This window comes from Harpia harpyja, unplaced genomic scaffold, assembly GCF_026419915.1.
Source record: "Harpia harpyja isolate bHarHar1 unplaced genomic scaffold, bHarHar1 primary haplotype scaffold_328, whole genome shotgun sequence".
Lineage (NCBI taxonomy): Eukaryota > Metazoa > Chordata > Aves > Accipitriformes > Accipitridae > Harpia > Harpia harpyja.
The window spans coordinates 1-27,073 of record NW_026293276.1 but is presented as its reverse complement, the minus strand read 5'-3'; the positions used below and the strand labels follow the sequence as shown (position 1 = coordinate 27,073).

Genomic DNA, 27,073 nt, shown 5'->3' with positions numbered 1-27,073 from the left:
AAAAACGCCGGCGGGGTCCTGGGGGGTGCGGGGCAGGGGGCAGGGAAGGCTTAAAGGTGACACCCCCCCCAAATATCCCAGTTTTGGGGGCACCACGTCCCATCGCCGTGTCCCCTGGGAACCACCGCGGGACCGGGTCACCGCACCGGGGAGCACCAGCCCCCAAACAGGGCTTTCAACTCCAAAATCGGGGTTTTCAACCCCAAAACCAGGCTTTACAACCTCAAAACAGGCTTTTCGACCCCAAAATGGGCTTTTTTGACCCCAAACTATGGCCCTTGGCCCCCAAACTGGGGTTCTTTGCACCCAAAACGGACTTTTCATCCCCAAAATGGGCCTTTTTGCCCCCAAAACAATGCTTTTCACCCTCAAACCAGGGCCCTCAGCCCCCAAACTGGGGCTTTTTCTCCCCCAAACTGGGGCCCTCGGCTCCCAAAATGGGTTTTTCACCCCAAATCAGGGCTTTTTGCCCCTAACTGGGGCATTTTAACCCCAAACTGGACTTTGTGCCCTCAAACTGGGACTTTTTGCTCCAAACCTGGGGCTTTACACCCCCAAACCGCAGCTTTTCAACGCCAAAATGGGGCCCTAATCCCTCCAGCTGGGACTTTTCAGCCCCCGAATTGGGCTTTTCAGCCCCCCAAACAGGGCCCTCAGCCCCCAAACTGGGACTTTTCGCTCCCAAAATGGACTCTTTGTCCCCAAAACAGGGCTTTTTTCCTCCCAACCAGGGGCCTTACACCCCCCAAACCAGGCTTTTCAACCCCCAAATGGGGCCCTTGGCCCCCAAACTGGACGTTTTTGCCACTAAAACAGGTTTTCACCTCCAAAACAGGGCTTTATGCCCCCAAAATGGGGCCCTCAGCCCCCAAACTGAGGCTTTTTGACCCCAAACCAGAGCCCTCAGCCCTGAACTGGGACTTTTCACCCCCAAACTGGGGCCCTCTGCTCCCAAAATGGGACCGTTCACCTGCAAAATGGGTCTTTGCAGACCCCAAACCACAGCTTTTTACCCCCGAACTGGACTTCTTGCCTCCAAAATGGGGCGCTTTGCTCCCAAACTGGGGCTTTTCACTTCCAAAATGGGGCTTATCACCCCCAAACTGCAGATTTTCGATGCCAAAATGGTGCTCTATGTCCCCAAACCTGGACTTTTTGCCCCCAAAACGGGGTTTTCACCCTCAAAATGGAGATTTTCACCCCCAAACGGCAGCTTTTTTGCCCCAAAAATGGACTTTCTGCCACCAAAAATGGGGCTTTTAGCCCCCAAACCGGGGCCCTCGGCCCCCCCAAAAGAGCCTTTTCACTCCCAAAACAGCTTTTTCACCCCAAAACAAGAGGGGGCCAAACCCCAGGAATTCTGGCTGGTGAAGCACTACCCCCCAGACTGACTCAAACAAGGTTTTAGGCCCCCAAATGTCTCGGTGCCATAATTAGGGCTCGTTAACGGAGGTCACGGGGACGGGGGACACACACACCCCCCCTCCCCCCCAGCCCATGACCCGCTTCCCCAGTGGGTCAAGGGCAGATGGGGGCGGGTGGGGGTGGGGAAGCCCCCCCGGGATGCAGCCCCTGCTTTCTGGAGCAGTCCCTGGGTGGATGTTTTGGGAGGGGGGTCCCCCTTAAAGGACACCCCCGCCTGCTGGGAGGGGGACGGGTAGAGACTGGGGGGCACTGGGGAGAGGCTGGGGGGCATGGCAGGCAGTACTGGGGGGCACTGGGAGAGACTGGGGGGGTACTGGGAGGTGCTGGAGGGCATGGCAGGCAGTACTGGGGGGCACTGGGAGAGACTGGGGGGCACTGCGAGGTGCTGGAGGGCCTGGCAGGCAGTACTGGGGGGCACTGGGAGGTGCTGGAGGGCATGGCAGGCAGTACTGGGGGGCACTGGGAGAGACTGGGGGGTACTGGGAGGTGCTGGAGGGCCTGGCAGGCAGTACTGGGGGGGCACTGGGAGGTGCTGGAGGGCATGGCAGGCAGTACTGGGGGGCACTGGGAGAGACTGGGGGGTACTGGGAGGTGCTGGAGGGCATGGCAGGCAGTACTGGGGGGCACTGGGAGGTGCTGGAGGGCATGGCAGGCAGTACTGGGGGGCACTGGGAGAGACTGGGGGTACTGGGAGGTGCTGGAGGGCATGGCAGGCAGTACTGGGGGGCACTGGGAGGTGCTGGGGGGTACTGGGAGGTGCTGGAGAGCATGGCAGGCAGTACTGGGAGGCACTGGGAGAGACTGGGGGGTACTGGAGGGCATGGCAGGCAGTACTGGGGGGTACTGGGAGGTGCTGGAGGGCATGGCAGGCAGTACTGGGGGGCACTGGGCGCTGCTGGGAGGCACCGGAGGACACCGTTGAGACCAGCACTGGGGGACGCTGGGAGGCCCTGCAGGCAGCACCGGAGGGGGGGCCCTGAGGGGACGGGGGGCGTTCCCCCTTCACAGCCCCCCCGGGTCCCTCTCTGAGGCCTGTCCCCCCCCCCCCCCACTTTCCCCCACTCACCCGCAGGGAGGAGAGGTCGGCATCATCCAACCCGCCGGCGGGAACGGGACCCGCCATGGCTTTGCGGGGGAGGGGGCGGGCCCGTTAAGCCGAGGAGGGACCGGGGACCCCCCCTCACCCCCCCCCGGGACGGGCCGGGCCCGGCTGCGGCTCCGCCGCTGACTGGGGGGGCTGGCCACGCCCCCTCCCCTCACGGCGCCACGCCCCCTCCCCTCCGAGCGGCGCGCATGCGCGCTGGGGAAACGGCAGGAGACCGGGGGCGCGGCGAGCGCGAGCCGTTCCCGCCCTTTTCCTGCCGCTCAACCCGACGACATGAGGGACCCCCCCATGTCGTGAGAGGCCCTGACGAGAAGAAGGGGGGGCACGCACAGCCCCCCGCCCCCCCCCAGCAGTACACAGGCAGAGGCAATGAGCGCGCGGAGCCCTTTATTGCCCCGTACGTCCCCCCCCACGCCGTCGTCGTCCCCGCCGTGTCCCCCCCCAGGTCTGGGGGTGTCCCCTCAGGCGGGGGGGGCCGCCGTCGCCCCCCGGCAGGTCGGGGCCGGCCAGGACCCTGCGCTCCACCCCCGGCCTGGGTGATGGCCGCCAGCCGGATGACCCCCCCGCTCGAGCCGTCCCTCGCCATCGCCAGTGCCAGCGCTGAGGGGGGGGGGGACGACAGAGAGACACACGGTCGGGTCAGGGACCCCCCCCGGGGGCACCTCAGACACCCCCCCCGTGTTCCCCTGTCCCCCCAAAACCCCCTCTCCCTCACCCCCCCCGACCCCTGGGACCCCCCCCAAACCCCTCCGTCACCCCCAAAGCCCTCTGTCCCCTTCCCCAGCTCCCCCCCCCAAGCCCCCCTGGGACCCCCCTAATCCCCCATGTCCACCCCCCCCCAAAATCTGCCTCCCAGCCCCATGCCCCCCCAAACCCCACCATACGCCCCTCTAAACCCACTTCTCCCCTTCCCCAGCTCCCCCCAACCCCCCCCGTGCCCCCCTCAAGGCCCTCTGGGACTCCCCCAGGACCCCCCAACCCCCCCCCATGTCCCCCCCAACCCCCCCCATATCCCCCTCTAAACCCACTTCTCCCCTTCCCCAGCCCCCCCCAGCCCCCCCAAACCCACCACGGGCAACAAACTCCTGGCACTGGGGGCGGCTCATCCCGGGGCGGAAGGCGGCATCCAGGAACCCATAGATGTAGGAGCTGCCCGACCCCCCCACGGCAAAGGGCTGCCGCAGGAGGAGCCCCCCCATTGGCACCACGTACACCTGGGGGGCACAGGGGGTGGTCAGGGGGGTCTATGGGGAAGAGAGGGGGGGCTATGGGGCAGGGGAATGCAGCAGGAGCCCCCCCAACAGCACCACATAACATTTTAGGGGGGGTCGGGGGGGGCTATGGGGCAGAGGGGGGGATGCTGTGGGGCAGAGGGATACGCTATGGGGCAGACGGAGATGTTACAAGGTGGGGGGGATGCTACGGGGCTGAGAGGGGACACTATGGGGCAGAGAAGGATCTGCTGTGGGGCAGAGAGGTATGTAAAGCTGAAGGGAGTGCTACGGGGTAGAAGGGGGGATGCCATGGGGCAGAAGGCCCCCGTGCTATGGGGCAGAGCGAAAGATGCTAGGCGGCAAAAGGAGATGCTGTAGGGCAGAGTGAAACACTATAGGGTAAAAAACAGAACCCTATGGGGCAGAGAAAGGAATGCTAGGAGGCAAAACATGACGTTTTAGGGCAGAGTGAGGCACCGTAGGGTGGAAAAGGTGATGCTATAGTATAGGACAGAAAAGAATACTATGGGGCAGAAGAGAGGGCTACGGGGCAGAGGCCTCCCCACCTGCCCCCCCCGGCGTGGGTCCCAGCCAGCCACGATGATGCCGGCGCTGAGCTCCTCCCGGTAACGGTAACAGGTTTGTTGGAAGAGACGAGCGGCCGTCCGCACCCGGGGCGGCTCCTCCAGCTCCACGCTGCGGGGCAGGGAGAACGTGTGGGGTGAGACCCACGGCGCCTGCCCCGCACCTCCTCCCGCCCCACAGACGGCGGCACGTACCTGTGGAAGGCCAGCTGATAGGCCACGGCGTCGGCCACCGCCTGCGTGTCGGCGGCGGAGCCCGAGCGGCAGCAGAAGATGCGGTCGTGGACGGGGGTCAGCTTGTCCGTCACCCGGTTGGCCACGTACGACCTGCGGTGACATCGCGGTGACGTCGCGGCGAATGCCGCGACAGCCCCGCCCCACCCAAACCTGCCCCAGACCCCCCCCTACGGTTTTGGGGGGGGGGGTCCCAGCAGGGACAACGCGGGTGACAGGCACCGGGTGACAACCCCATGATGGGGGTCCCGGTGGTCTGCAAGTAACATCGTAGTGACGTCACGGGCGGCACCGGGGTGACAAGCCCCGTGAGGAGGGACCGGGTGACAACCGCCTCGCCGTGACAACGGAGGGTTCGGGGACACCCGGTGAAACCCCGGGACCACCCCTGCGCGGTGGCGGTGACATCGGGGTGACGTCAGGTGCCATCACGGTGACAGGCACCGGGTGACAACGGCGTGACAGGCGTCACGGTGACAACAGAGGGTCTGGGGACAACGGGTGGCACCTGGGACCCCTCGCAAGGGTTCGGGGGGTGACATCACGGTGACATCACGGTGGCAGGCTGCCTGCGACAACCCCGATGACACCCCCCAGGCCTGGGGACACCTGGCGACCCCCCCCCGCTGCCGCCGGCCCCACAGCCCCCCGCGGTGACATCACCGATGACATCACCGGCGGCGCCCCTCACCCGGTGGTGGTGCGGGAGTCAGCCCCGATGACGACGCCCCCGTCGAACTCCACGGCCATGATGGTGGTCTGGGGAGAGGGGCTGCGCTGGGGGAGGGGGTCCCTCTGCCCCATAACCCCCGCCCCAGCCCCCAGCGGACTTCCTCCTGCCCCACAAACCCCCTCCTGCCCCACAACAACTTACCCCCCCCAGCCCCTCAGAGGAGACCCTCCTGCCCCACATCCCCCCCCCCCAGCCCTCTATGGGGAACCCTCTGCCCCGTAACCAGCCCCAGCCCCCCCCGGGGGCTCCTTCAGCCCCACAGCCCCCCCCCAGCCCCGTAGCCCCGCCCCCCCCGCGGCTCCCTTCTACCCCATAACACCCACCAGCCCCCCAGGGGGGTCCCGCTGCCCGACAACCCCCCCAGCCCCACTCACGCCGGTGCTGACGGGCTCCGACGTCCACTCCCGCTGCGGCACCGCGGCGCCCGGCCCGGCCCAGGGCTCCGCCGCGGCCGCCCGCACCGTCACCGCCGCCATCTTCCTCCACGCTTTGCAGCGCGACAGCTGCTTGAACGGCTCGGCGCTTTACGGCAGTGTGGCAGGCAGGTCGGACGCACCCGCCGCGCTTTACGGCGGCGTGGCGTGTGCCGCTTCGGGGCGAGGGGACGCCGCGCCTCACGGCAGCGCGGCAGGCACAGCGGAAAACCGCCCAGCGCGCTCTAGGGCAGCGTGGACTGTGCGGTTACACGGCGAGGGGACGCCGCGCGTTACGGCAGCGTGGCAGGCACGTCGAAAACCGCCCAGCGCGCTTTACGGCGGCGTGGCGTGTTTAGTTTCACGACTGTGGGACGCCGCGCTTTACGGCAGCGTGGCAGGCACGTCGAAAACCTGCCAGCGCGCTTTACGGCGGCGCGGCACCCGCCGTTTCACGACTGTGGGACGCCGCGCTTTACGGCAGCGTGGCAGGCACGTCGAAAACCGCCCAGCGCGCTTTACGGCGGCGTGGCGTGTGCCGTTTCTCGACTGTGGGACGCCGCGCTTTACGGCAGCGTGGCAGGCACGTCGAAAACCGCCCAGCGCGCTTTACGGCGGCGTGGCGTGTTTAGTTTCACGACTGTGGGACGCCGCGCTTTACGGCAGCGTGGCAGGCACGTCGAAAACCGCCCAGCGCGCTTTACGGCGGCGTGGCACCCGCCGTTTCACGACTGTGGGACGCCGCGCTTTCCGGCAACGTGGCAGGCACGTCGAAAACCGCCCAGCGCGCTTTACGGCGGCGTGGCACCCGCCGTTTCACGACTGTGGGACGCCGCGCTTTACGGCAGCGTGGCAGGCACGTCGAAAACCGCCCAGCGCGCTTTACGGCGGCGTGGCGTGTTTAGTTTCACGACTGTGGGACGCCGCGCTTTACGGCAGCGTGGCAGGCACGTCGAAAACCTGCCAGCGCGCTTTACGGCGGCGCGGCACCCGCCGTTTCACGACTGTGGGACGCCGCGCTTTACGGCAGCATGGCAGGCACGTCGAAAACCGCCCAGCGCGCTTTACGGCGGCGTGGCGTGTTTAGTTTCACGACTGTGGGACGCCGCGCTTTACGGCAGCGTGGCAGGCACGTCGAAAACCGCCCAGCGCGCTTTACGGCGGCGTGGTGTGTTTAGTTTCACGACGAGGGGACGCCGCGCTTTACGGCAGCGTGGCAGGCACGTCGAAAACCGCCCAGCGCGCTTTACGGCGGCGTGGCGTGTTTAGTTTCACGACTGTGGGTCGCCGCGCTTTACGGCAGCGTGGCAGGCACGTCGAAAACCGCCCAGCGCGCTTTACGGCGGCGTGGCGTGTGGCGTTTCACGACTGTGGGTCGCCGCGCGTTACGGCAGCGTGGCAGGCACGTCGAAAACCGCCCAGCGCGCTTTACGGCGGCGTGGCGTGTGCCGTTTCACGACTGTGGGACGCCGCGCTTTACGGCAGCGTGGCAGGAAAGTCGAAAACCGCCCAGCGCGCTTTACGGCGGCGTGGCGTGTTTAGTTTCACGACTGTGGGACGCCGCGCTTTACGGCAGCGTGGCAGGCACGTCGAAAACCGCCCAGCGCGCTTTACGGCGGCGTGGCGTGTTTAGTTTCACGACGAGGGGACGCCGCGCTTTACGGCAGCGTGGCAGGCACGTCGAAAACCGCCCAGCGCGCTTTACGGCGGCGTGGCGTGTTTAGTTTCACGACGGTGGGACGCCGCGCGTTACGGCAGCGTGGCAGGCACGTCGAAAACCGCCCAGCGCGCTTTACGGCGGCGTGGCACCCGCCGTTTCACGACTGTGGGACGCCGCGCTTTACTGCAGCGTGGCAGGCACGTCGAAAACCGCCCAGCGCGCTTTACGGCGGCGTGGCGTGTGCCGTTTCTCGACTGTGGGACGCCGCGCTTTACGGCAGCGTGGCAGGCACGTCGAAAACCGCCCAGCGCGCTTTACGGCGGCGTGGCGTGTGCCGTTTCACGACTGTGGGACGCCGCGCTTTACGGCAGCGTGGCAGGCACGTCGAAAACCGCCCAGCGCGCTTTACGGCGGCGTGGCGTGTTTAGTTTCACGACTGTGGGACGCCGCGCTTTACGGCAGCGTGGCAGGCACGTCGAAAACCGCCCAGCGCGCTTTACGGCGGCGTGGCGTGTTTAGTTTCACGACGAGGGGACGCCGCGCTTTACGGCAGCGTGGCAGGCACGTCGAAAACCGCCCAGCGCGCTTTACGGCGGCGTGGCGTGTTTAGTTTCACGACTGTGGGACGCCGCGCTTTACGGCAGCGTGGCAGGCACGTCGAAAACCGCCCAGCGCGCTTTACGGCGGCGTGGCACCCGCCGTTTCACGACTGTGGGACGCCGCGCTTTACGGCAGCGTGGCAGGAACGTCGAAAACCGCCCAGCGCGCTTTACGGCGGCGTGGCGTGTTTAGTTTCACGACTGTGGGTCGCCGCGCGTTACGGCAGCGTGGCGGGCACGTCGAAAACCGCCCAGCGCGCTTTACGGCGGCGTGGCGTGTTTAGTTTCACGACTGTGGGACGCCGCGCTTTACGGCAGCGTGGCAGGCACGTCGAAAACCGCCCAGCGCGCTTTACGGCGGCGTGGCGTGTTTAGTTTCACGACTGTGGGACGCCGCGCTTTCCGGCAGCGTGGCAGGCACGTCTGCCAGACCTTCGTCTTTACGGCAGCGTGGCCGGCACGGCGGAGAGGCCGTCGCGCTTTACGGCAGCGTGGCGCCGGCTGCCTGCCGGTGCTCCGTCCCCTCCCACGAAGTCGGGGGCGTGGCCAGCGCTGTCAATCAAAGCTCTTTATTGTCACGGTCCCGGCGATGTGTCGTGGGAGGGGGGGCCCCGACCCCTGGGGGGTCCCCCCCAATCCACTGTGGGTCGTGGGGCCGGGACCCCTCTCTGGGCCCCGGTGGTGGCTCTGGGGGGGGCGGCAAAAGAAGGGGGGGTCAGGGGTCAGTGGGGTGACCCCCCAAATCCCCCGCATGACCCCACTGACCCCTGACCCCCCCCCGGGGACCCAGACATGCGGGTGACCCCTGTGACCCCCTTGGGGTGAGCCAGGCATCCGGGCCTGACCTCCGACCCCCCCCGGGAGGCATCGGGGGGACCCCTGCCCCGGGGTGACCCCACTGACCCCTCCCCCCCGCCCCCCCCCGGGGGGACCCCGGAGTCCAGGACTCACGGTGGGGGGAGGGGGGGTCCCCGGAAGACGGTGGTGAGGGGGGAGGGGCGGCGGGTGGGGCGCAGTGGGGGGGGGTCCCGCAGTTCCGCCAGCAGCCGCTGCCCCCCCGGCGAGGGGCGGCACATGTGGAAACAAGGGGGGGCGGCGGGGGGGGCGTCACTGACCCCCCCCGACCCCCACTACACTCCACTGCCTCCCAGTAAACTCCCAGTACCCCCCAGTAACTCCCAGTGCCCCCACAACCCCCTCAGACCCCCAATACCCCTACATGGCTCCCCAGGAACCCCCCCAATACCCCCCCGGTCCCTCCCAGTGCTCCCCAGTGCCTCCCAATACCACCTCAGTACCCCCCATAGCCCACCCAATGCCCCCCCCATACCCTCCAGTGCCCCCCCGACCCCCAATACTTCCCTGTGGCACCCCAGGACCCCTCCCATTTCCACCCCCAGTGCCTCCCAGTGCTCTCGTCTCCCCAGACCCCCCCCAGTATCCCCCAGACCCCCTCTCAGCACCCCAATGTCACCCAGTAGCCCCCCAATACCCCCCCCCAGGGACCCTCAATACCCCCCAGCCCCCCCATCTCTCACCCCCCGGAGCCGTGGGGCTCTTCGGTGCATCGGGGCTGTTTTGGGGGGGCTCAGGTGGGGCCGGGGGCTGCTGGGGGGAGGGAGGGGTCAAAGGGGGGGGCAGGGGAGTCCCTGGGGACCCCACCCCACCCCTGCCCCCATTACCTGCCCCTTCTCCATCCTGGGGGGGGGCTGGAAGAGAGGACGGGGGAGGTTGGGTGGGGGCACCCAGGCATCCCCCCCCCCCCCAAGGGGACCCAGGTGTCCAGGGGACCCTCTACCTCCTCCTCCACCCCAGAGGGACCCAGCCATCTGGGGGGGTCCCTGTGACTCACCGCGGGGGGGGAGGGGGGGGCACCCACTCTCCAGCACTGGCCCAGGCTTGGCCCTGCCCCCCGCCCGCTGCGGGGTTAATCATTAACCGGGGGGGCAAGGTCCAGGGGAGCACCCAGGCATTCGGGTATCACCCATCCCCCCCCAGGGACCCAGGTGTCCGGGTGTCCCCCCCACCCCCCCCCCCAGCAAGAATGAGGCAGCACCAGCTCGTTACCCACCCGAGTTTAATGAGGGTGGCCCAGGGGCGGGGCACAGAGGGGACACGGGCACGTTGGGGGGGACAGTCGGGGGGACGGAGGGAGGACATGGGTGGGACACAAGCGGACATGGGAGGGCATGGGGGGGGACGGGGGGGGGACAGGGGTCAAGGGAGGCTGTGGGGGGGACATCGGGGACACACAAAGGGACGTGGTAGCCATGGGGGAGGATGGGGGTGGGCACGGGAGGACATGGGGGTCGAGGGTGGAGGTGGGGGGGGACACGGAGGGACGTGGCGGTCATGGGATGACATGGGGGGGACACAGGGGTCAAAGGAGGTCGGGGGGGACATGGTGGCCATGAGGGGACTTCGGGGGGGCCATGGGGGGGGATCTTGGGGAGACATGGGGGGCAGGGGGGTCAATGGGAAACATGGGGGGACATTGGGGGGGACATGGGGGTCAATGGAGGATGTGAGGGGGACATTGGGGGTCATGGGGGGGCCATCAGGGCGACACCCAGGTGGGGACATGGGGGGGGGGGTGTCTCAAGCGCAGCAGAAGAATTTGACGTCGTTGAGGCTGGTGTCGTCCCCCCCGCGCTGGGGGGGCTCCACACGAGTTTGCAGCCCGCAGATCCCCCAGCCGAAGGGACAGGAGACGCTCCAGTTCCCCCAGACCCCCGCGGGACCCCCCTGGCCCTCCAGCACCGTCCCATCCGAGCAGGTGATGTCCAGGTTGTTGGCGGCCGTGTCGTCCCAAAGGCCCTGAGGTGCCTCCACCCGCAGGCGGAAGGAGACCAGGCGCTGGCTGCGGCCACAGCTCAGGGGGTACGACCAGGAGCCCCAGCTGGGAGGGGGGGACATGGACACGGTGGGGAGGGGACACACGTCATGGTCACCAGCCCCCACCTTGGATACCCCTCAGGTCCCCTCCTGGGTCGCGGTGGCCATGGATGGGGCGCGGTGGGCGTGGATGGGGCGTGGTGGCCGTGGATGGGGCATGGTGGCCACGGAGGAACATCATGGTGGCCATGGATGGGGTGTGGTGGTCGTGGATGAGGCATGGTGGTCATGGAGGAACATCATGGCAGTGGGGGCACCACGCATGGGACACTCATGGCCACCAACGTCAGCTTAGATGGGTGTCCCAGGGCCACCCTAGACAGGGGCCACCCATGGCCACCACACGCAGACACACCATAAACAGGGACCCCACAGCCTTCACCCCACATGGACACCCCACACCCACCCCACACAAGGACCCCATGACCACCACCGTCACCCCACACGGACCCCCCCCGCCCCCCTCCCCCTAAATCCCCGTCACTCACGGCCCCTCGTTGGCCGTGGCCATCCCCGTGCTGCAGAGCAGCCGGACCCCGTTGAGAGCCGTGTCATCCCCGAAGAAACCCTTGTGGGGCTCAACCTGGAGGACATCAAGGAGCCGTCACCCCCATGTTGTCCCCCCATCCCCCGTCCCCCCATCCTGGACCCACCTTCAGCTGGAAGCCGGTAGCGTAGGTGTTTTCGGGACAGAACTCGCCATCACCCCAGTCCCCCCAGGGCCCCCCATTTTCCACAGAGATCACCTTGGTGAAGGCAATTCCGAGCCCCCCCTGGACCAGGACCACCAGGGCCAGCAGGGCTACCCATGGGCACAAGGACAAGGACATGGCTGCCGTCCCCTTTGGGTGCCACCGCTCCCTTTATAACCCCGGTGGGGACAAAGACCCCAAGGACACGGGGACGGGGAGGTGCCAAGTGGGGTCCTTGTCTCCCATGGGAGACTGGGAGGGACTGGGAGAACTGGGACGGGGAGGGGCGGGTGGTGGATCTCCTATAGGGTCATGCCACGTCTCTCCTCACTACGGATGGGTCCTTCTGATGGGGTCACCTACCGTGGTCCCATTGCGGGGGGGGTAATGCCCCGGTGTCCACCCCCCCCCCGCCTGTGACGTCAGCCACCTCCACCCCCCCATCCCAGAGCTCCCATTGGCTCATCCAGCAGAACCCGGCTCTGCGTCCCCGTCCCCGTCCCCTCCAGATACAGGGAGCCTTGAGAGACACCCAACCATTTTGGGGTGCCCTGTGGCCCACCAAACCCCTTAGGTCATGTTTTGGGGTGACCTGAGGACCTCTGAACCTCTCAGGTCATGTTTTGGGGTGCCCCAGGGCCCTCTGAACCCCTCAGGTCACGTTTTGGGGTGCCCTGAGGACATGCAAATCCCTCAGGTAATGTTTTAGGGAGACCTGTGGCTCTCTGAACTCCTCAGGTCACGTTTTGGGGTGTCCTGTGGCCCTCTGAACCCCTCAGGTCACATTTTGGACTCCCCTGGAGTCCTCCAACCCCCTCAGATCATGTTTTTGGGTGCTCCAGGTCCCTCTGAACCCCTCAGGTCACACTTTGGGGTGCCCTGGGATCTTCTGAACCCCTTTGGGTCACGTTTTTGGGGTGACCTGGGCCTTCTGAACCCCTCAGGTCATGTTTTGGGGTGACCTCTGATCTTCTCAGGACCCCTCAATTCCTGTCACGAAGCCTCCCAAGATCTTCCTCATGCCCCATGACTCTCTTTTGGCTCTCTAGGGCACCTTGGATCCCTCCAGCTCCCCCCAAAACCCCTTCCCGGGGCCATTGTTGAGCCCCACAACATCCACTTGATCATCTAGACCATCTAGGATGTCTCCAGATTGTTGCTGGACATCTGTCCTCTGCTCGGATCCACTTCATCACAACGTCCCCACCATGGGTTTTCTGGTCTGGAGGTCACCCAAGCCACCTTTGGTCTTCCTGGCCCCGTCAAGACCCGTCTAAACCCTATGATGACACCTCTGGGTCTATCAAAACCCTTCCTGAATCCACCGTTGTCCTCCAGAGCCATCTTCTGGTCTTCGATGTTCTACACGATGTCTCTACTCCATCCCTGAGCACTTCTACTGTCAGCCCTGATGCCCTCCTGAGTCCTTCAGAGAAGGCAAGAACGTTCTCTGGCCTAGGCGGTCCTCTCAGGAGGAGAGGAGTCTGCTCTGGGTGGACTCATCCATCTTCCTTGACACCTCTCTGGAGATTTTGGGGGTTTGGGGTGGGATTCTATTGTCATTTATGGTCGGTGTTGGTTTCTGAAAGATTGTTCTTCTGGTCTGGAGATCTCCTTCCTCTGTGTGGTCTTCTCCAACCCTCGTAGAGTGTCTTTGGGGTCACCGTGCTCTGTAGGGTCTTCTTCAAGCCTTGCCGGGAGGTTCTGGCTCAAGAGATGGGACCTACGGTGGTCAATAAGTTGGTCCCAGTAGGGAATGGCCACCAACCCCTGAGTGCCCATCACATGGGCAAAGCATCTCCACTGCCAAGGCACTCTACAAGGGTTGGCGAAGACCCCACGGAGCAAGGAGACCTGCAGACCAGATGGTTATCACTAAGACTCGGGTGGAGAACAAGCTCAGGTGGTTTTTTTTGTAGCAAAACCATTTTTTGAGGGAACATCATTCCTGGGAAGGACTCAAGAAATGGGGTGATTGCCCACCATGACATGGAGGTCCCGGCAGAGAAGGACCACGGGGAGATAATCCTGGATGTCACCACTGAAAGGCAAGCGGAGTTGACATATGGAGAAGGACGGGGTCATGAAGAAGGTGGGTTGGGGCAACTGTGGGTGGTTTCTGATGGAACCTCATGGTTGAAGTCTCATCTCCATGTCCAGGTTGGGAAGACGCAGGACTCCAACTCGCGGAGATGATGTTGTCTTGAGGAGATGGTGGTGAGAAAATGCTCATGAGGCGTGAAAATTACGTTAGTGTCCATGGTCTCGGCTTGTCATGGCAGGGCACACAACTCCCCACGTACTCATGTCCCCATGCGCCACCACACATCCATCCCTGGAGAGCTGGGGAGCGTCCTGGGCACTGGGAGGACACTGGTGGGGGACACCAGTATCACCCAGCTCGTTAGCGTCCTCGTTACCCCACAAAGACATGGCACCAGGGGATGGTCATGGGCTTTATTTCACATTTGGAGATGTCCCTGCGGTGCTCCTGTCCCTCAGGGACATCTCGCGGGGTCTTCAAGGCCTTGAGGACACCCTCCGGGGCTCTTCCGTCCTGGTGACATCCCGAAACGTGTTCTTCCCTTGAGGACGTCTTCATGGAGGTCTTGTCTCCCTCTGGGACGTCCGTGGGCCTCCTTCTCCCCCAAGGGATGTCCCCAGGGTGTCTCTCATGGCTTGGGATCATTTCCAGTCCCGTTCCCCTCCTCTTCGGGGACATCTCCAGGGGTCACATCTCCCCTGGGGATGTCCCCATGTCCCTTGGGACCATCTCCAGCGGTGGCATTCCCCTCATCATCCTCCTCCCAAGGGACTTTCCCGTCCCCCCGCTCCCTGAAGACCCGGAAGGGCGGTCCGTGACCGGGCACGATGACGTCGGCCATGGCCATCACCCGTCGACGGCTTTGCTCCTGCTTCGCTGGGTCTTCGCTCAACGCCCTCCACTCTTCCTCATCTTCCTCCCTCTCGAACAAGTCCCCGGCCACCACCACGGTCCCCAGGGAGGTGTCACGTACCACCAGGCTGACGTGGTTGATCGTATGACCCGGGGTGGCCACCACCTCGAGGTGACCGGGGTGGAGGACGTAGGGACGCCCCTTCGCCAAGCCGTGGGGGAGGTAGCACCCATCGCCCCGACTCAGGTCAAGGCCCACCAACAAGGTGGCCGCAGGGAAGAGGTTGATGTTCCCCACGTGGTCGGAGTGACCGTGGGTGCAGACGACGTGGGTGACGTCGTTTGGCGACAGCCCTCGCTCGGCCAGGAGGCTGACGAGACGCTGGCGGTCCCAAGGACCCCCCGTGTCCACCAAGGCGGTGACGGGACCCCCCCCAAACGAGGGTGACGGAGCCGTCGGCGCGGAAGGTGCCGTTGGGTTGCGGGGAGCAGTAGCCCTCCTGTAGCACCCGCAGGGTGTAAGGGGCACCCGCCACCTCCCGTGCCCCCAGGGGTGACGTCCGCACCCCCCGCGGCATTGGGGGGGGTCACGGGAGGGTTCGGGGGGGTCACGGGGGTCGGGAGACGGTCAGAGGTTGGAGGCGGTTGAGGTCGGCCGGGCGTCGCGTCGCGGCGGCCTGGGGGGGGGGATAAGGGTGGAGGAGACCCCCAGTGGTCTCCCCCACCCCCCCCGTTACCCCAGTGGTCTCCCCCATCACCTCCCTGTCATGCCCAAACGGTCTCCTCCATTCTCCCCCCCATTACCGCAATGGTCTCCCCCATTGCCCCCCCCCATCGCCCCCAGTGGTCTCCCCCCATTCCCTCCCATTACCCCAATGGTCTCCCCCCCATTGTCCCCAGTGGTCTCTCCCATTCCCCCCCATTCCCCCCTTATTACCCCAATGGTCCCCCCTATTCCCCCCCATTCCCCCAATGGTCTCCCTTATTCCCCCCCATCTCCCCCCCCATCACCCCCAATGGTCTCCCCCATTTACCCCCCATTACCCCAATGGTCTCCCCCCCATTGTCCCCAGTGGTCTCCCCCATTCCCCCCTTATTACCCCAATGGTCTCCCCTATTCCCCCCCATTGTCCCCAATGGTCTCCCCTATTCCCCCCCATCTCCCCCCCAATCGCCCCCAATGGTCTCCCCCATTCCCCCCCTCCGTTACCCCCATGGTCTCCCCCCCACTGTCCCCAATGGTCTCCCCTATTCCCCCCCATTCCCCCAATGGTCTCCCCCACTCACGCACCCCCCCGTTACCCCAACGCTCTCCGGCGTGCGCATGCGCGATGCTCTCCGCCTCTCCCGCCCGCCAGGGTGCGCATGCGCAGTGCTCTCCGAGCACCTCCCTCGCCGACCGCCCCTCCCACCGCCGCGCAGGTCCTAGCAGGGCGATAGCGAGCTCCTCTCAGTCCCGCCTCCCACCCCCGCCACTAGCCCCGATTCATTTTCGTATCGCAGTTCTCTATCGCGACAATCTTATTCGCGTGGGTACGGGATGGTTTGAGGAAGCTCGGCTTGGCCTCCTCCCTCCGCTCTCTCCTCCCCTCAACCCACCTCGGCCAGGACCTGGAGCTGAGGGGGGCCGAGCCAAGATGGCGGCGGCGGGAAACAGGGAGGCGGTGTGAGAGGTGGCCGAGGGGCGGGGGGGGGTGTCCCCATCCCCCCGCGGGGTCCTTCTGTTGGGGTGTCCCCCCCCCCCCACTTGTGGGGCCCTTATAGCGGGTGGGGGGGGCTCTCTTGGGGTCCCCACGGCTTCGGGATCCCCCCGGCTTTAGGGTCCCTCCGGTTTGGGGGTTCCCGACTTCAGAATCCCCCCGGCTTTGGGGTCCCCCAGCTTTGGGCTTCTCCTGTTTTTAGGGTCTCCCCGGTTTTGGGGTCCCCCCAGTTGTGGGTTTTCCCCGGCTTTACGATCTCCTGGTTTTAGGGTCCCCCCGCTTTGGGGTACCCCCAGCTTTAGGGTCTCCCCGGTTTTGGGGTCCCCCAGCTTTGGGCTTCCCTTGTTTTTAGGGTCTCCCCGGTTTTGGGGTCCCCCAGCTTTGGGCTTCCCCTGTTTTTAGGATCTCCCCGGTTTTGGGGTCCCCCAGCTTTGGGCTTCCCTTGTTTTTAGGGTCTCCCCAGCTTTAGGGTCTCCCTGGTTTTAGGGTCCCCCAGCCTTGGGGTCCACCCCACCCCCCCCAGCTTTAGGGTCCCCCCCTCCGGTTTTGGGGGAGGGGGAGGAGGATGGCGGAGGAGAAGAAGCTGAAACTGAGCCACACGCTGCTGCCGGCTGAGTCGATGAAGGTGATGGCGGAGGCCATGGGCATCGGGCAGGTGCCCGAAGAGACCTGCCAGCTGCTGGCCGAGGAGGCCAGCTACCGCCTCAAGGAGATAGCCCAGGTGGGGGGGCACGGGGTTTTGGGGGGGACACACCCGCTCAGATCACCCAGCTTTTGGGGGGTGATGGGGATGTGGACAGAGGGACACAAAGCCCCTGGGTTTGGGGCACAAGGGGGGTGACAGCCCATCCTGGGCTCGCTGTCCCCTCCCTGGTGACATCCCCCATTCTTGGGGGGGTGGGGGGTGTTTCCCCTAACCCCCTGTGCCCCCTTTTTGGCCCCCCCCCGCTTTAGGACGCTCTCAAATTCATGCACATGGGGAAGCGGCGCAAGCTGACGACGGGGGACGTCGACTTTGCCCTCAAGCTCAAAAACGTGGAGGTACCACGACCACCCAATTTGGGGGGGACCCCCAGCACCCTTGGGGGGGGTTTGGGGTCCCCCAGCCCCCCCTGACCCTCCCCACCGTTTCCCCCCACAGCCCCTCTACGGCTTCCACGCTCAGGAATTCATCCCTTTCCGTTATGCCAGCGGTGGCGGCCGTGAGCTTTATTTTTACGAGGAAAAAGAGGTGGATTTGAGCGATATCATCAACACCCCGCTGCCCCGCGTACCCCTCGACGTCTGCCTCAAGGGTAGGGGTGGTTTTTTGGGGGGGTTTGGGGGTGATTTTAGGCTTGAGGGGGGGGGGGGGGTTCCTCATCTCATTTTTCTCTCCCCGCTCACAGCTCACTGGCTCAGCATCGAGGGGGTGCAGCCGGCCATCCCTGAAAACCCCCCGCCTGGTGAGTGAGCTGCCCCTCTTCCTCCTTAGGGTAGATTTGACCCCCATCAGGGGGTGGATAACCCCCCCAAACACCCCATTTTTGCCCCCCCCCCCCAGCCCCCAAGGAGCAGCAGAAGGCCGAAGCCACAGAGCCCCTCAAGTCCACCAAGCCAGGGCAGGAGGACGACGGGACCCTGAAGGGGAAAGGACAGAGTGTGGCCACCACCGATGGCAAAGGTGGGGGGGTGGGGTCTATGGGGCGAGAGAAGGGTTGTGGGGCATTCGGGAGGGTCTGGGGGGTGTTTGGGGGGGTCTGTGGGGTGTTCAGGATGGCTTGGGGCGGGTCCATGGGGTGTTTGAGGGGTCCATGGGGTGCTCAAGAAGGGTTGTGGGGCATGTATGGGGTGTGTGAGAGGTCTGTGGGGTGTTCCAGATGGTTTGGGAGGGATCTATGTTGGGGTTGAAGGGTCCGTGGGGTGTTCATGAAGGGTTGTGGGGTATCTTGGGGGGGGGTTTGGGGCATCCATGGGGTGTTTAGGAAGATCTATGGGGTGTTGGAGGGGTCTATGGGGTCTTCGTCAACGGTTGTGGGGCATCTCTGGGGGATTTGAGGGTCTGTGGGGTGTTTGAGGGGTCTGTGGGGTGTCCATGAAGGGTTGTGTTGCATCTACGGGCTCTGTGGGCACTTCGTGAACTCTGGGGGGTGTCTGTTGGGATTTTGGGGGGGTTCCTGAGCCCTCGGTGACCATGTTGTCCCCGCCCCCCCGTCTTGTGTTCCCCAGGGAAGGAGAAGAAGGGTCCCTTGCTGGAGGGGACCCCGCTCCGCCTCAAACCCCGCAGCGTCCACGAGCTCTCGGTGGAGCAGCAGCTTTACTACAAGGAGATCACCGAGGCTTGCGTGGGCTCCTGCGAGGCCAAACGCGCCGTGAGTGTGTCCCTGTCCCCCCCCCAACCCCACCACCTTGCCCCGATGTCCCCAAACATCCCGGGGGTCCCCAACACCCTTTTTGGGGACATCCAGGTGTCCCCAGATCAACAATGACCTCTTGGGTTGGCGTCCCCATGCCTCCCGCTCTCCCTCCATCCTCAATACCCTCTTTATGGGTCCCTGTTCCCCCCCTCCATGTCCCCAACCCCCCCCACGTCACTTGGGGTGTCCCCTTGTCCCTTTGGGGTGACATCCCCATGTCCCCCCCACACCAGGAAGCCCTCCAGAGCATCGCCACCGATCCCGGTCTCTACCAGATGCTTCCGCGCTTCAGCACCTTCATCTCAGAGGGGGTGAGTTCCAAGGGGGGGTAGGTGACACAGATGTGTCCCCAAAAGCGGGGTGGCCCTTGTGACAGTTCCCCCCCCCTTTGTGCCAGGTCCGCGTCAACGTGGTGCAGAACAACTTGGCGCTCCTCATCTACCTCATGAGGATGGTGAAGGCTCTGATGGACAACCCCACCCTCTATCTGGAGAAATATGTGAGTCTGGGGGGGGCGTGACCATCTCCCCCTCCTGTCCCTTACCTGGGACCCCCCCAGAGGATGTCACCGGCCTGTCCTGGTCACTCAGGGTTGCTGTGACCATCCCGTGTCGTCCCCCCCCCGTGTCCCCAAGCACCACGAGCTCCTCCCCATCGTCACCACCTCTCCCTGCGTCCTGGCGTGGGGCTGTCCCCGTGTCCCCCCCCGCCCCAAACTGTCCCCCCATGTTTCCCCGCCGCCCGGCTGACCCCCGTGTCCCCCCGCCCCCGCCGTGTCCCCCAGCTCCACGAGCTCATCCCCGCCGTCATGACGTGCATCGTCAGCCGCCAGCTCTGCCTGCGTCCCGACGTGGACAACCACTGGGCCCTGCGGGATTTCGCCGCCCGGCTGGTGGCCCAGGTCTGCAAGAACTTCAGCACCACCACCAACAACATCCAGTCCCGCATCACCAAGACCTTCACCAAGGTGGGGCTGGGGATGTGGGGCAGGGCTGGGGATGTGGGGCAGGGATGGGGATGTGGGGGCAGGGGTTTGGGCCGTGGGGCAGGGTTTGGGGCAGGACCAAGGCTGTGGAGCAGCAGATGGGGATGGGTTTGGGGCAGGGAGGGAGCTGTGGGGCAGGGAGGGAGCTGTGGGGCAGGGTTTGGGGCAGAACTGGGGCTGTGGGGCAGGGCTGAGGGCTATGGGGCAGAGTGTGGGGCAGAAGCTGAGCCGTGGGTCAACATCCCCCTCTCTGCCCCAGAGCTGGGTGGACGAGAAGACGCCCTGGACCACACGCTACGGCTCCATCGCGGGGCTGGCCGAGCTGGGCCATGATGTAAGTGTGTGTCCCCCGCGCCCCACAGAGCCACATCTGCCCCACGGCATCGTCCCCGCAGTGTCATATCCCCCCTTTTCGCGTCCTCTCTTGCACTCCTCTGTGTGTTTGTGTGTCCCCCCCACGTCCCCTCCTGCAGCATCACCCCCCTCTGGGACCCCATGTCCCCCCCTCCACACCATCCCCCCCCCCATGAATGTCCTCTTAATGTCCCTAATTTGTCCCCAGGTCATTAAGACGTTGATCCTACCTCGGCTGCAGGTGGAAGGCGAACGGGTCCGGAGTATTCTAGAAGGTCCCGTGGTCAGCAACATCGATAAGATCGGGGCCGATCATGTCCAGACCCTGCTGCTGGTGGGACTTGGGGACATGGTTTTTTTGAGGGGGACACACATGACAGGGACAATGACAACACAGAGACAACAATATGGGGGGGGGGGGTGTCGCTGCGTCACCCCGTAATTAGCAGGATTGCATCCAGACTGGGCTGGAGGTGGCACTTTTGGAGGGGTGGTGCAGGTGGGGGGTCGTGGCTGTTTGGGGGGGGGGGTGCCCCCCACTTTGTCACAGCAGTGTCCCCATTGTCCCTGCAGAAGCACTGTGCCCCGGTGCTGGCCAAAATCCGGCCCCCCCCCGATAACCAGGACTCCTACAAGGGGGATTTTGGGTACCTGGGGGCTTTGCTCTGCACCCACGTGGTGAAGGCGCGGGCGCAAGCTGCCATGCAGGCCCAGCAAGTCAACCGGACCACCCTGACCATCACCCAGGTGGGGACAAGGGGACATGGGGAGGGGACACGGGGACGCTGGGGGGGGGACGACACGTGGGGACGCTGGGGGGGGGACACGGGGACGTGGGATGGAGACGTGGAGGGGACGCGTTGGTCTGCAGCCTTGTGAAGGCGTGGGTGCGAGTGCGGGAGGTTGATGCGCCTTCACTTGGGTGGGCTTGGGGACAGGGGGGTGGACGTGGGGATACGGGGGGGGATGTGGGGACACTGGGGGGGGGACGGGGGCGGGATGTGGGACATGGGACTTTGGGGGGAAATGGGGACACGAGGGCCAGGGAGATGCGGGAGAATGTGAAGGTCATGGGGGACGTGGGGTCACCTGGGGGGGGACACGAGGGGACATGGGACCTGGCACTGGGGGTACAGGGTGACGTGGGGACACGTGAGGACATGGAGGGGAACACGCAAAAACACGGAGTGGGGGCATTGGGGGGCTGGGGTCCGGGACGGGGGGCACCCAGGACATGTGTCCCCTCACCCCCCCCCCCCGATGTGACCATCCCTATCGTTGTCCCCACAGCCACGTCCCACCTTGACCTTGTCACAGGCCCCCCAGGGCCAGGGGGGGCCCCCGCGACCCCCCAGCATCATCAAGGTGCCCAGCGCCATCACCCTCCCCGTGCAGACTCTGGTTTCGGGGCGCCCAGGGACCCCCACCCAACCCTCGCCCCCCCCCACCAAGTTCATCGTCATGTCATCGGCCTCGGGGACGAGTGCGTCACAGCAGGTACCTCCCGCGGGGACATTTTTTGGGGGGGGGGGGGAATGGGACATTTTGGGGACATCAGTCTGTCCCTGAGGTGTGTCGTATGGGTTGCGTGTCCCCCCCCCCAGCCCCGTCCTTGACGTCTCTTTCTGGGGTGTCCCTGGGGCTGTGACGTGGCGGTGTCATCCCTGGTGTCCCTGATGGTCCCCGTCGTGGTGGCATCAGTGGTCACTGTGTCCCCCCTGGCCCCCTCGCGGTCCCCATGTCCCCCCACACTGTCCCCATGTCCCCCTGTGCCCCACACCATCCCTTTGCCCCCCGCGGTCCCCGTGTCCCCACACCGTCCCCATGTCCCTGTACCCCCGATGGTCTCCGTACCCCCCACGGTCCCCATGGACCCCCCCGCGGTCCCCATGGCCCCACACTGTCCCCACGTCCCCATACCCCCAGTGGTCCCCGTACCCCCCACGCTGTCCCCATGTCCCCGTGCCCCACGCTGTCCCCCTGCCCCACAGGTGATCACCTTCAGCACCAGCCCGGCGCCCACGGCCACCTCCCCTGTCACCACCACTGTCCCCAGCGTCCAGCCCGTGGTGAAACTGGTGTCGGCGGCGCCCACGGTCCCCAGTGCCACCGTCACCGGCAGCGTCCAGAAGTACATCGTGGTGTCCCTACCCCCCACCGGTGACAGCAAGGGGGGCACCGGGACCCCCACGGGTGCCACCACCCCGGGACCCCAACTGTCCCCCTCTGCCACCACCTCCCCTGCTGCCGCTGTCCCCTCCGCTGTCACCCCCAAATCGGAGCCTGGGGACAGTCCCCAACCGCCCCCCCCATCCTTCGGTAAAGCCAACGGGACCCCCGGGGCAGTGGCACAGTCCCCCCAGTCTGCCCAGTGACCCCACTGGGACCCCGCTACTGGGGACGGGGGGTTGGCCCGGGGGTCCCCCAGCGTCCCCGTGTCCCCCCGCAGTGTCCTGGGACCCCTCTATGGGGACACAGAGGTGACCTGGGGGGTCCCCAAAGTGTCCCTGGGGGGTCCCCCAGTGCCCCCATATCCCCCCACCAGTGTCCCAGGACCCCTCTGGGAGGGGGCGGGGGGGGCAGGGGTGACCTGGGTGCCCCACGATGTCCCCAAGGGCCCCAGGATCCCCCCCCGGGGACGGTGACTCCCCCCTGTAAATACCTGTACGTGCGCGCTGTAAATAACCCAATAAACTCCCAGTTCATCCCAGTGCAGCCCCTGTCCTTGCACGCGCACAGTGTCACGCGAGCCCCAGGGCCTTGCACACGCGTCAGGGCTTGCGCGGGAACACGCGCCCCAGACGTCGCACGGGCGTTTGCACAAGCTGCAAACTTTGCACGTGCCTTTGCACGAGCTCCAGCACTGCGCGTGCATTTGCACGAGCCTGAGCGTCGCACAGGCGTTTGCACAAGCTGCAAACTTTCAACACGTGTTTGCACAAGCCCCAAATGTTGCACGTGCCTTTGCACGAGCCCCAGCATTGCATGTGCATTTGCACGGCCCTCAGCATCACACACATGTATTTGCACAAGCTGCAAAATTTGCACAGGCGTTTGTACGAGCCCCAAATATTGCACGTGCCTTTGCAGGAGCCCCAGCATTGCACAGGGATTTGCACAAGCTGCAAACGTTGCACGAGATCCAAGTATTGCACGTGCCTTTGCACGAGCCCCAAACTTTGCACGTGCCTTTGCACAAGCCCGAGCATTGCACATGTGTTTGCACGAGCCCCAAACTTTGCACGTGCCTTTGCGTGAGCTCCAAGTATTGCATGTGCATTTGCACAGCCCTCAGCATTGCACACATATTTGCACAAGCTGCAAACTTTGCACAGATATTTGCACGAGCCCCAAATGTCACACAGATGTTTGCACAAGCCCCCAACTTTGCACGTGCCTTTGCACGAGCCCCAGTGTTGCACAGGTGTTTGCACAAGCTGCAAACTTTGCACCAACATTTGCACGAGCCCCCAGCACCGCACGAGCGCTTGCACGAGCCCCAAATGTCGCACTCGTGTTTGCACAAGCCCCAAACTTTTCACAGACATTGGTGCGAGCCCCCAGCATCGCACAGGCGTTTGCACAAGCCCCAAACTTTGCACCGACATTTGCACGAGCCCCAGACGTTGCACGTGCATTTGCACAAGCCCCAGCGCTGCACAAGCGTTTGCACAAGCCCCCACCGTTACCCAACCCTCCCCCCCCAGGGGAGGGCAGGGGTCGGGGGCGGGACCAGCCCCATTAAAACCAGCAGCTCCCAGTTCCCCTCCCTTCCTCCGCTCCCAGTGACCCCCCGCTTCGTTCCCAGTCACCTCCCTCCTTCCCAGTGACCCCCCCTCCCCGGCCATGCCCCTTCACTTCGCCCCCCTCCGGCTCCCCCTTCGCCGCCGGCTCCAGACCGCCGCCGTGCTGCAATGGGTCTGCTCCTTCCTCGCCCTCGGTGAGCACCGGGGGGGGGCACTGGGGGGGCACCGGGCCCCCCCCCCGGGTTCCTTAGGGCAGCCGTCTTCTGGCTCTCCCCTGGGGGGGGTGGGGGGTGTTTTGGGGTGCCGGGGGGGGAATGGGGAGCCCGGGAAAGGGGTGTCTGGGGCGTGGGGACCCCGAGGGGGGGTCACCCTGCCCGCCCCCCCCCCCCCCACCCCGGCCGCCTGGGTCCCTTAGGGCAGTGGTGCGTGTAATACCCCCCCCCCCCCGGAGGGGAGTTTTGGGGTGCTGGGGGGAATGGGGAGCCCGGGAAAGGGAGTGTCTGGGGGGCTGGGTAGCCCTAAGGGGGGGTCACCCTGTCCCCCCCCTCCCGGCCGCCTGGCCCCCCCCCCGGCCAGCTGTGCGCCGTGCTCCCCATCCTGGGAGTTTTGGGGTCCTGAAGGAAACTGGGGACCCCGGGACAGGGGGTGCCCGGGGGGGGTGGGTAGCCCTCGGGGGGGGTGTCCCCGTGCCCCCCCCACGGGACGCCTGCCCCCCCCAGGCCAGCTGTGCGCGGTGCTGTTCGCCCTGGCCCTGCGCGGATCGCTCTGGCTGCCGGCGCTGCTCTACGGGCTCTGGCTCTTGGCGGACCGTGACACCCCCCGCCGCGGGGGGCGCCGTTCCGCTTGGGTACGTGGGTGGCCGCTCTGGACTTACTTCCGGGATTACTTCCCCATCTCGGTGAGCTAGGGTCTGGGGGCGGGGGGGGGGTGCCCCTGAGGAGGTTTTGGGGGTCCCTGGGGGGGTCCAAGAGGGTTTGAGGGGCCCTAATAGGGTCCCTGAGGTGATTTTAGAGGGGTGTAAGGGGTTTTTGGGGGGTCCTTGGGGGGTCTTTGAGGGGGCTTGGGGGTCCCAGAGGGTTTGGGGGTACCTGATAGGGTCCCTGGGGTGATTTCAGGGGGGTGTGAGTGATTTTGGGGGTCACAGAGGGTTTGGGGGGACCTGGCAGGGTCTCTAGGGGGTTTTTAGGGGGCCATGGTGGGGGTTGGAGGTCTCTCAAGGGGTCTCTGAGGGCTTTTGGGGGTCCCAGAGGGTTTGGGGGAACCTGGCAGGGTCTCTAGGGGGGGATTTTAAGGAGGATGAGGGGTTTTGGGGTCTCTGAGGGTTTGGGGGTACCTGATAGGGTTCCTGGGGGGATTTTAGGGGAGTGTGAGGGGTTTTGGGGGTCTCTGAAGGGATCCTTGAGAGGATTTTGGGGCATGTCGGGGGTTTTGGGGGCATCTCAGGAGGATTTGCGGGGGTCTCTGAAGGCTTTGGCCTCTTGAAAAGGCTTTGGGGTTCCTTAGAAGAAACTCGAACTGTGTCCCCCCCCAAAATTAGCTGGTGCGAACAACGGAGCTGGACCCCCGCCGTAATTACATCTTCGGTTTCCACCCCCACGGGGTTTTGGCCGCCGGTGCCTTCGCCAACTTCTGCACCGAAGCGACGGGTTTCGGGGTGCTCTTCCCCGGGCTGCGCCCCCATTTGCTCACCCTCCCCTGTTGGTTTCGTCTACCCCTTTTCCGCGACTATATGATGTCCGGAGGTAAGTTTGGAGGGGTCTCTTCCTCCCAAAACTGGGGTGCTCCTTAGGGTGCTGAGCCTGGAGGGTCACCCAGCACCCTCAATTTTTGGGGGTGCACTCAGCAAATACCCAAGTCCCCCAGCACCCTAAATTTTGGGGGTGCACCTACCAAATACACCTACCAAATACCTGAGTCCCCCAGCACCCTAAATTTTGGGGGTGCACCCAGCCTGGATATCTGGGTCCCCTCAGCATGCTAAATTTTGGGGTATGGGGGGGTTCCTCCCGTTGCAGGGTTGGTGTCGTCGGAGAAGTCCAGCCTGGAGTACCTGCTGAGCCGGGAAGGTGGGGGGCAAGTGGCCGTCATCGCCCTGGGGGGGCCCCCCGAGTCTTTGGACGCCCACCCCGGGGCTCTCACCCTCCAGCTGCTGGGGCGGAAGGGGTTCGTCCGCATCGCCTTGGAGCATGGGTGAGTTGGGGGGGGGGGGGGTGTGGATTTGGGTTGGGTCCCCAAGGGGGAATTTGGGGGTGCTGGGGGGGATTTGTGGTCCTGAGGAGGGGCACAGGAGGGATTTGGTGGATCCCCAGGGGCATTTGGGGTTGTGGGAAGTCCTGGAGGGGGGGATTTGGGGTGCTGTGGGGGTCCCCAAGGGGGAATTTGGGGTGCAGGGGGGGTGCTTGAGGTCCCTGCCTGTCCCCATGGGGGGGCTTTTGGGGTGCTGGGGATCCCTGTAGTGCTGGGATGGGGGGGGAGCGTGGGGTACCTTGGGGGGGTCCTTATAAGGATTTGGGGTGTCTAGGGGTGAGCTCCCCCAAATCCAAGGAGGGGGGTGTGTGTATTCCCCCCAGAAGGGGACACCCCACACCCAGCAGGACCCGCACCCACTTTAGGGGGGACTGGAGGGAACACCCCACATTCACACCCAGCTCCCTCGGAGTTGGGGGGGTATCAGGATATGGGGGTGCCCCCCCCCGCCCCTAATACCTCCCTGCCCCCCCCCACTCCAGGGCCTCCTTGGTGCCCGTGTTCTCTTTTGGGGAGAACGAGCTGTTTCGACAAATCCCGAATCCCCCGGGATCGGGGTTACGGCAGTTCCAGCTCCGGCTCCAACGGATTTGGGGGTGGCCATCCCCCTTTTTCACGCTCGGGGGGGTTTTTCAGTACAGCTTCGGGCTCCTGCCCTTCCCGCCGACCCATCCACACCGTCGGTAAGCCCCCAAAACTGGGGGGCGGCACCCCCAAATCTATTCTATAGGGTTTGGAGGGGGTGCTGTTGGGGTGGGGTGACCCCTTAGGCACCCTAGGGTGGTGGAGGGTGATTTGGGGGGTCCTGGATGGGTGGGTTCCCCTGGGGGGGCACCCCCCAAATTCATGCAGAGGGGGAACCTCAAATCCATCCCGTGGGGTTTAGAGTGTGTGTGGGGCTCATATATGGGGGTGCAGTTGGGATGGGGGGGGTGCCTGAACCCCTCAATCCTTCTGGAGTGGGGGGGCTGATCTGGGGGTCACATGGATGCCTGGGGTGGGGGCTGGGCATGGCAGAATTTGGGGGGGGCCCTTTGCCCCAGTGCCCCCCCCCATTACCCAACCCCAGTCCCCTGGGGGGGCTGTTGCAAGCAACTGGGGATAAAGGCGGAGTTGGAGGGGGGGGGCATACCCGGCTGCCTGGGTCCTTGGGGACCCCCTTTAATTTTATTTGGGGGGGGGACCCCGATGCCTG

The 27,073-nt window shown here is 65.2% G+C and overlaps 5 protein-coding genes across 8 annotated transcripts; 2 read left to right on the top strand and 3 right to left on the bottom strand.

Moving 5' to 3' along the window:
- Positions 1-2,910: 2,910 nt before the first annotated feature.
- On the bottom strand, positions 2,911-5,822 carry LOC128138305 (proteasome subunit beta type-6-like). Its single transcript, XM_052779598.1, is given in 7 exon segments — positions 2,911-3,058; positions 3,060-3,130; positions 3,600-3,744; positions 4,311-4,440; positions 4,524-4,655; positions 5,254-5,321; positions 5,670-5,822. Coding segments are annotated over 7 exon segments (789 nt in total). The 5' UTR covers positions 5,772-5,822; the 3' UTR covers positions 2,911-2,917.
- A 4,651-nt stretch (positions 5,823-10,473) lies between these two features.
- LOC128138313 (vitelline membrane outer layer protein 1 homolog) lies at positions 10,474-11,722 on the bottom strand. Its single transcript, XM_052779610.1, has 3 exons — positions 11,516-11,722; positions 11,351-11,445; positions 10,474-10,866 (listed from the first exon to the last, which is right to left on the bottom strand). Exons 1-3 carry the CDS (start codon positions 11,690-11,692, stop codon positions 10,566-10,568), a joined length of 573 nt encoding a protein of 190 aa, XP_052635570.1. The 5' UTR covers positions 11,693-11,722; the 3' UTR covers positions 10,474-10,565.
- A 2,275-nt stretch (positions 11,723-13,997) lies between these two features.
- MBLAC1 (metallo-beta-lactamase domain containing 1) lies at positions 13,998-15,817 on the bottom strand. Its single transcript, XM_052779609.1, is given in 4 exon segments — positions 13,998-14,883; positions 14,885-15,058; positions 15,061-15,127; positions 15,753-15,817. Coding segments are annotated over 4 exon segments (963 nt in total). The 3' UTR covers positions 13,998-14,226.
- Positions 15,818-16,058: 241 nt separating this feature from the next.
- TAF6 (TATA-box binding protein associated factor 6) lies at positions 16,059-22,595 on the top strand. The gene is made up of 14 exons (XM_052779602.1): positions 16,059-16,871; positions 17,105-17,191; positions 17,292-17,445; positions 17,539-17,595; positions 17,694-17,813; positions 18,359-18,501; positions 18,780-18,857; positions 18,944-19,045; positions 19,331-19,513; positions 19,791-19,865; positions 20,094-20,219; positions 20,459-20,632; positions 21,176-21,382; positions 21,877-22,595. The coding sequence occupies exons 1-14, from the start codon at positions 16,716-16,718 to the stop codon at positions 22,258-22,260; spliced, it is 2,046 nt and encodes a 681-aa protein (XP_052635562.1). The 5' UTR covers positions 16,059-16,715; the 3' UTR covers positions 22,261-22,595.
- Positions 22,596-22,714: 119 nt separating this feature from the next.
- On the top strand, positions 22,715-26,581 carry LOC128138310 (2-acylglycerol O-acyltransferase 2-B-like). Of its 4 annotated transcripts, none has more exons than XM_052779606.1 (7): positions 22,715-23,300; positions 23,539-23,670; positions 23,713-23,825; positions 24,351-24,529; positions 25,169-25,373; positions 25,647-25,821; positions 26,361-26,581. In XM_052779606.1, the coding sequence occupies exons 1-7, from the start codon at positions 23,158-23,160 to the stop codon at positions 26,563-26,565; spliced, it is 1,152 nt and encodes a 383-aa protein (XP_052635566.1). In that variant the 5' UTR covers positions 22,715-23,157; the 3' UTR covers positions 26,566-26,581. The 4 variants fall into 4 exon arrangements, with proteins under 4 accessions (XP_052635566.1, XP_052635564.1, XP_052635563.1 ...); XM_052779604.1 differs by having other exon boundaries at positions 22,715-23,399; positions 23,460-23,670; XM_052779603.1 differs by having other exon boundaries at positions 22,715-23,670.
- Positions 26,582-27,073: the final 492 nt, after the last annotated feature.

What these genes read in the sequence shown, in the direction of transcription:
- LOC128138313 (XM_052779610.1), bottom strand. Translation starts at nt 11,692, where the DNA reads ATGTCCTTGTCCTTGTGCCCATGGGTAGCCCTGCTGGCCCTGGTGGTC. An exon ending in CTACCGGCTTCCAGCTGAAG is followed by an intron (nt 11,446 to 11,515) that starts GTGGGTCCAGGA and finishes GATGTCCTCCAG; the next exon opens with GTTGAGCCCCACAAGGGTTT. An exon ending in GCCACGGCCAACGAGGGGCC is followed by an intron (nt 10,867 to 11,350) that starts GTGAGTGACGGG and finishes CCCCCCTCCCAG; the next exon opens with CTGGGGCTCCTGGTCGTACC.
- TAF6 (XM_052779602.1), top strand. Translation starts at nt 16,716, where the DNA reads ATGGCGGAGGAGAAGAAGCTGAAACTGAGCCACACGCTGCTGCCGGCT. An exon ending in CCCTCTATCTGGAGAAATAT is followed by an intron (nt 19,046 to 19,330) that starts GTGAGTCTGGGG and finishes CGTGTCCCCCAG; the next exon opens with CTCCACGAGCTCATCCCCGC. An exon ending in GGACGAGTGCGTCACAGCAG is followed by an intron (nt 21,383 to 21,876) that starts GTACCTCCCGCG and finishes CCTGCCCCACAG; the next exon opens with GTGATCACCTTCAGCACCAG.
- LOC128138310 (XM_052779603.1), top strand. Translation starts at nt 23,240, where the DNA reads ATGTCACACAGATGTTTGCACAAGCCCCCAACTTTGCACGTGCCTTTG. An exon ending in CTGCTCCTTCCTCGCCCTCG is followed by an intron (nt 23,826 to 24,350) that starts GTGAGCACCGGG and finishes TGCCCCCCCCAG; the next exon opens with GCCAGCTGTGCGCGGTGCTG. An exon ending in CGACTATATGATGTCCGGAG is followed by an intron (nt 25,374 to 25,646) that starts GTAAGTTTGGAG and finishes CTCCCGTTGCAG; the next exon opens with GGTTGGTGTCGTCGGAGAAG.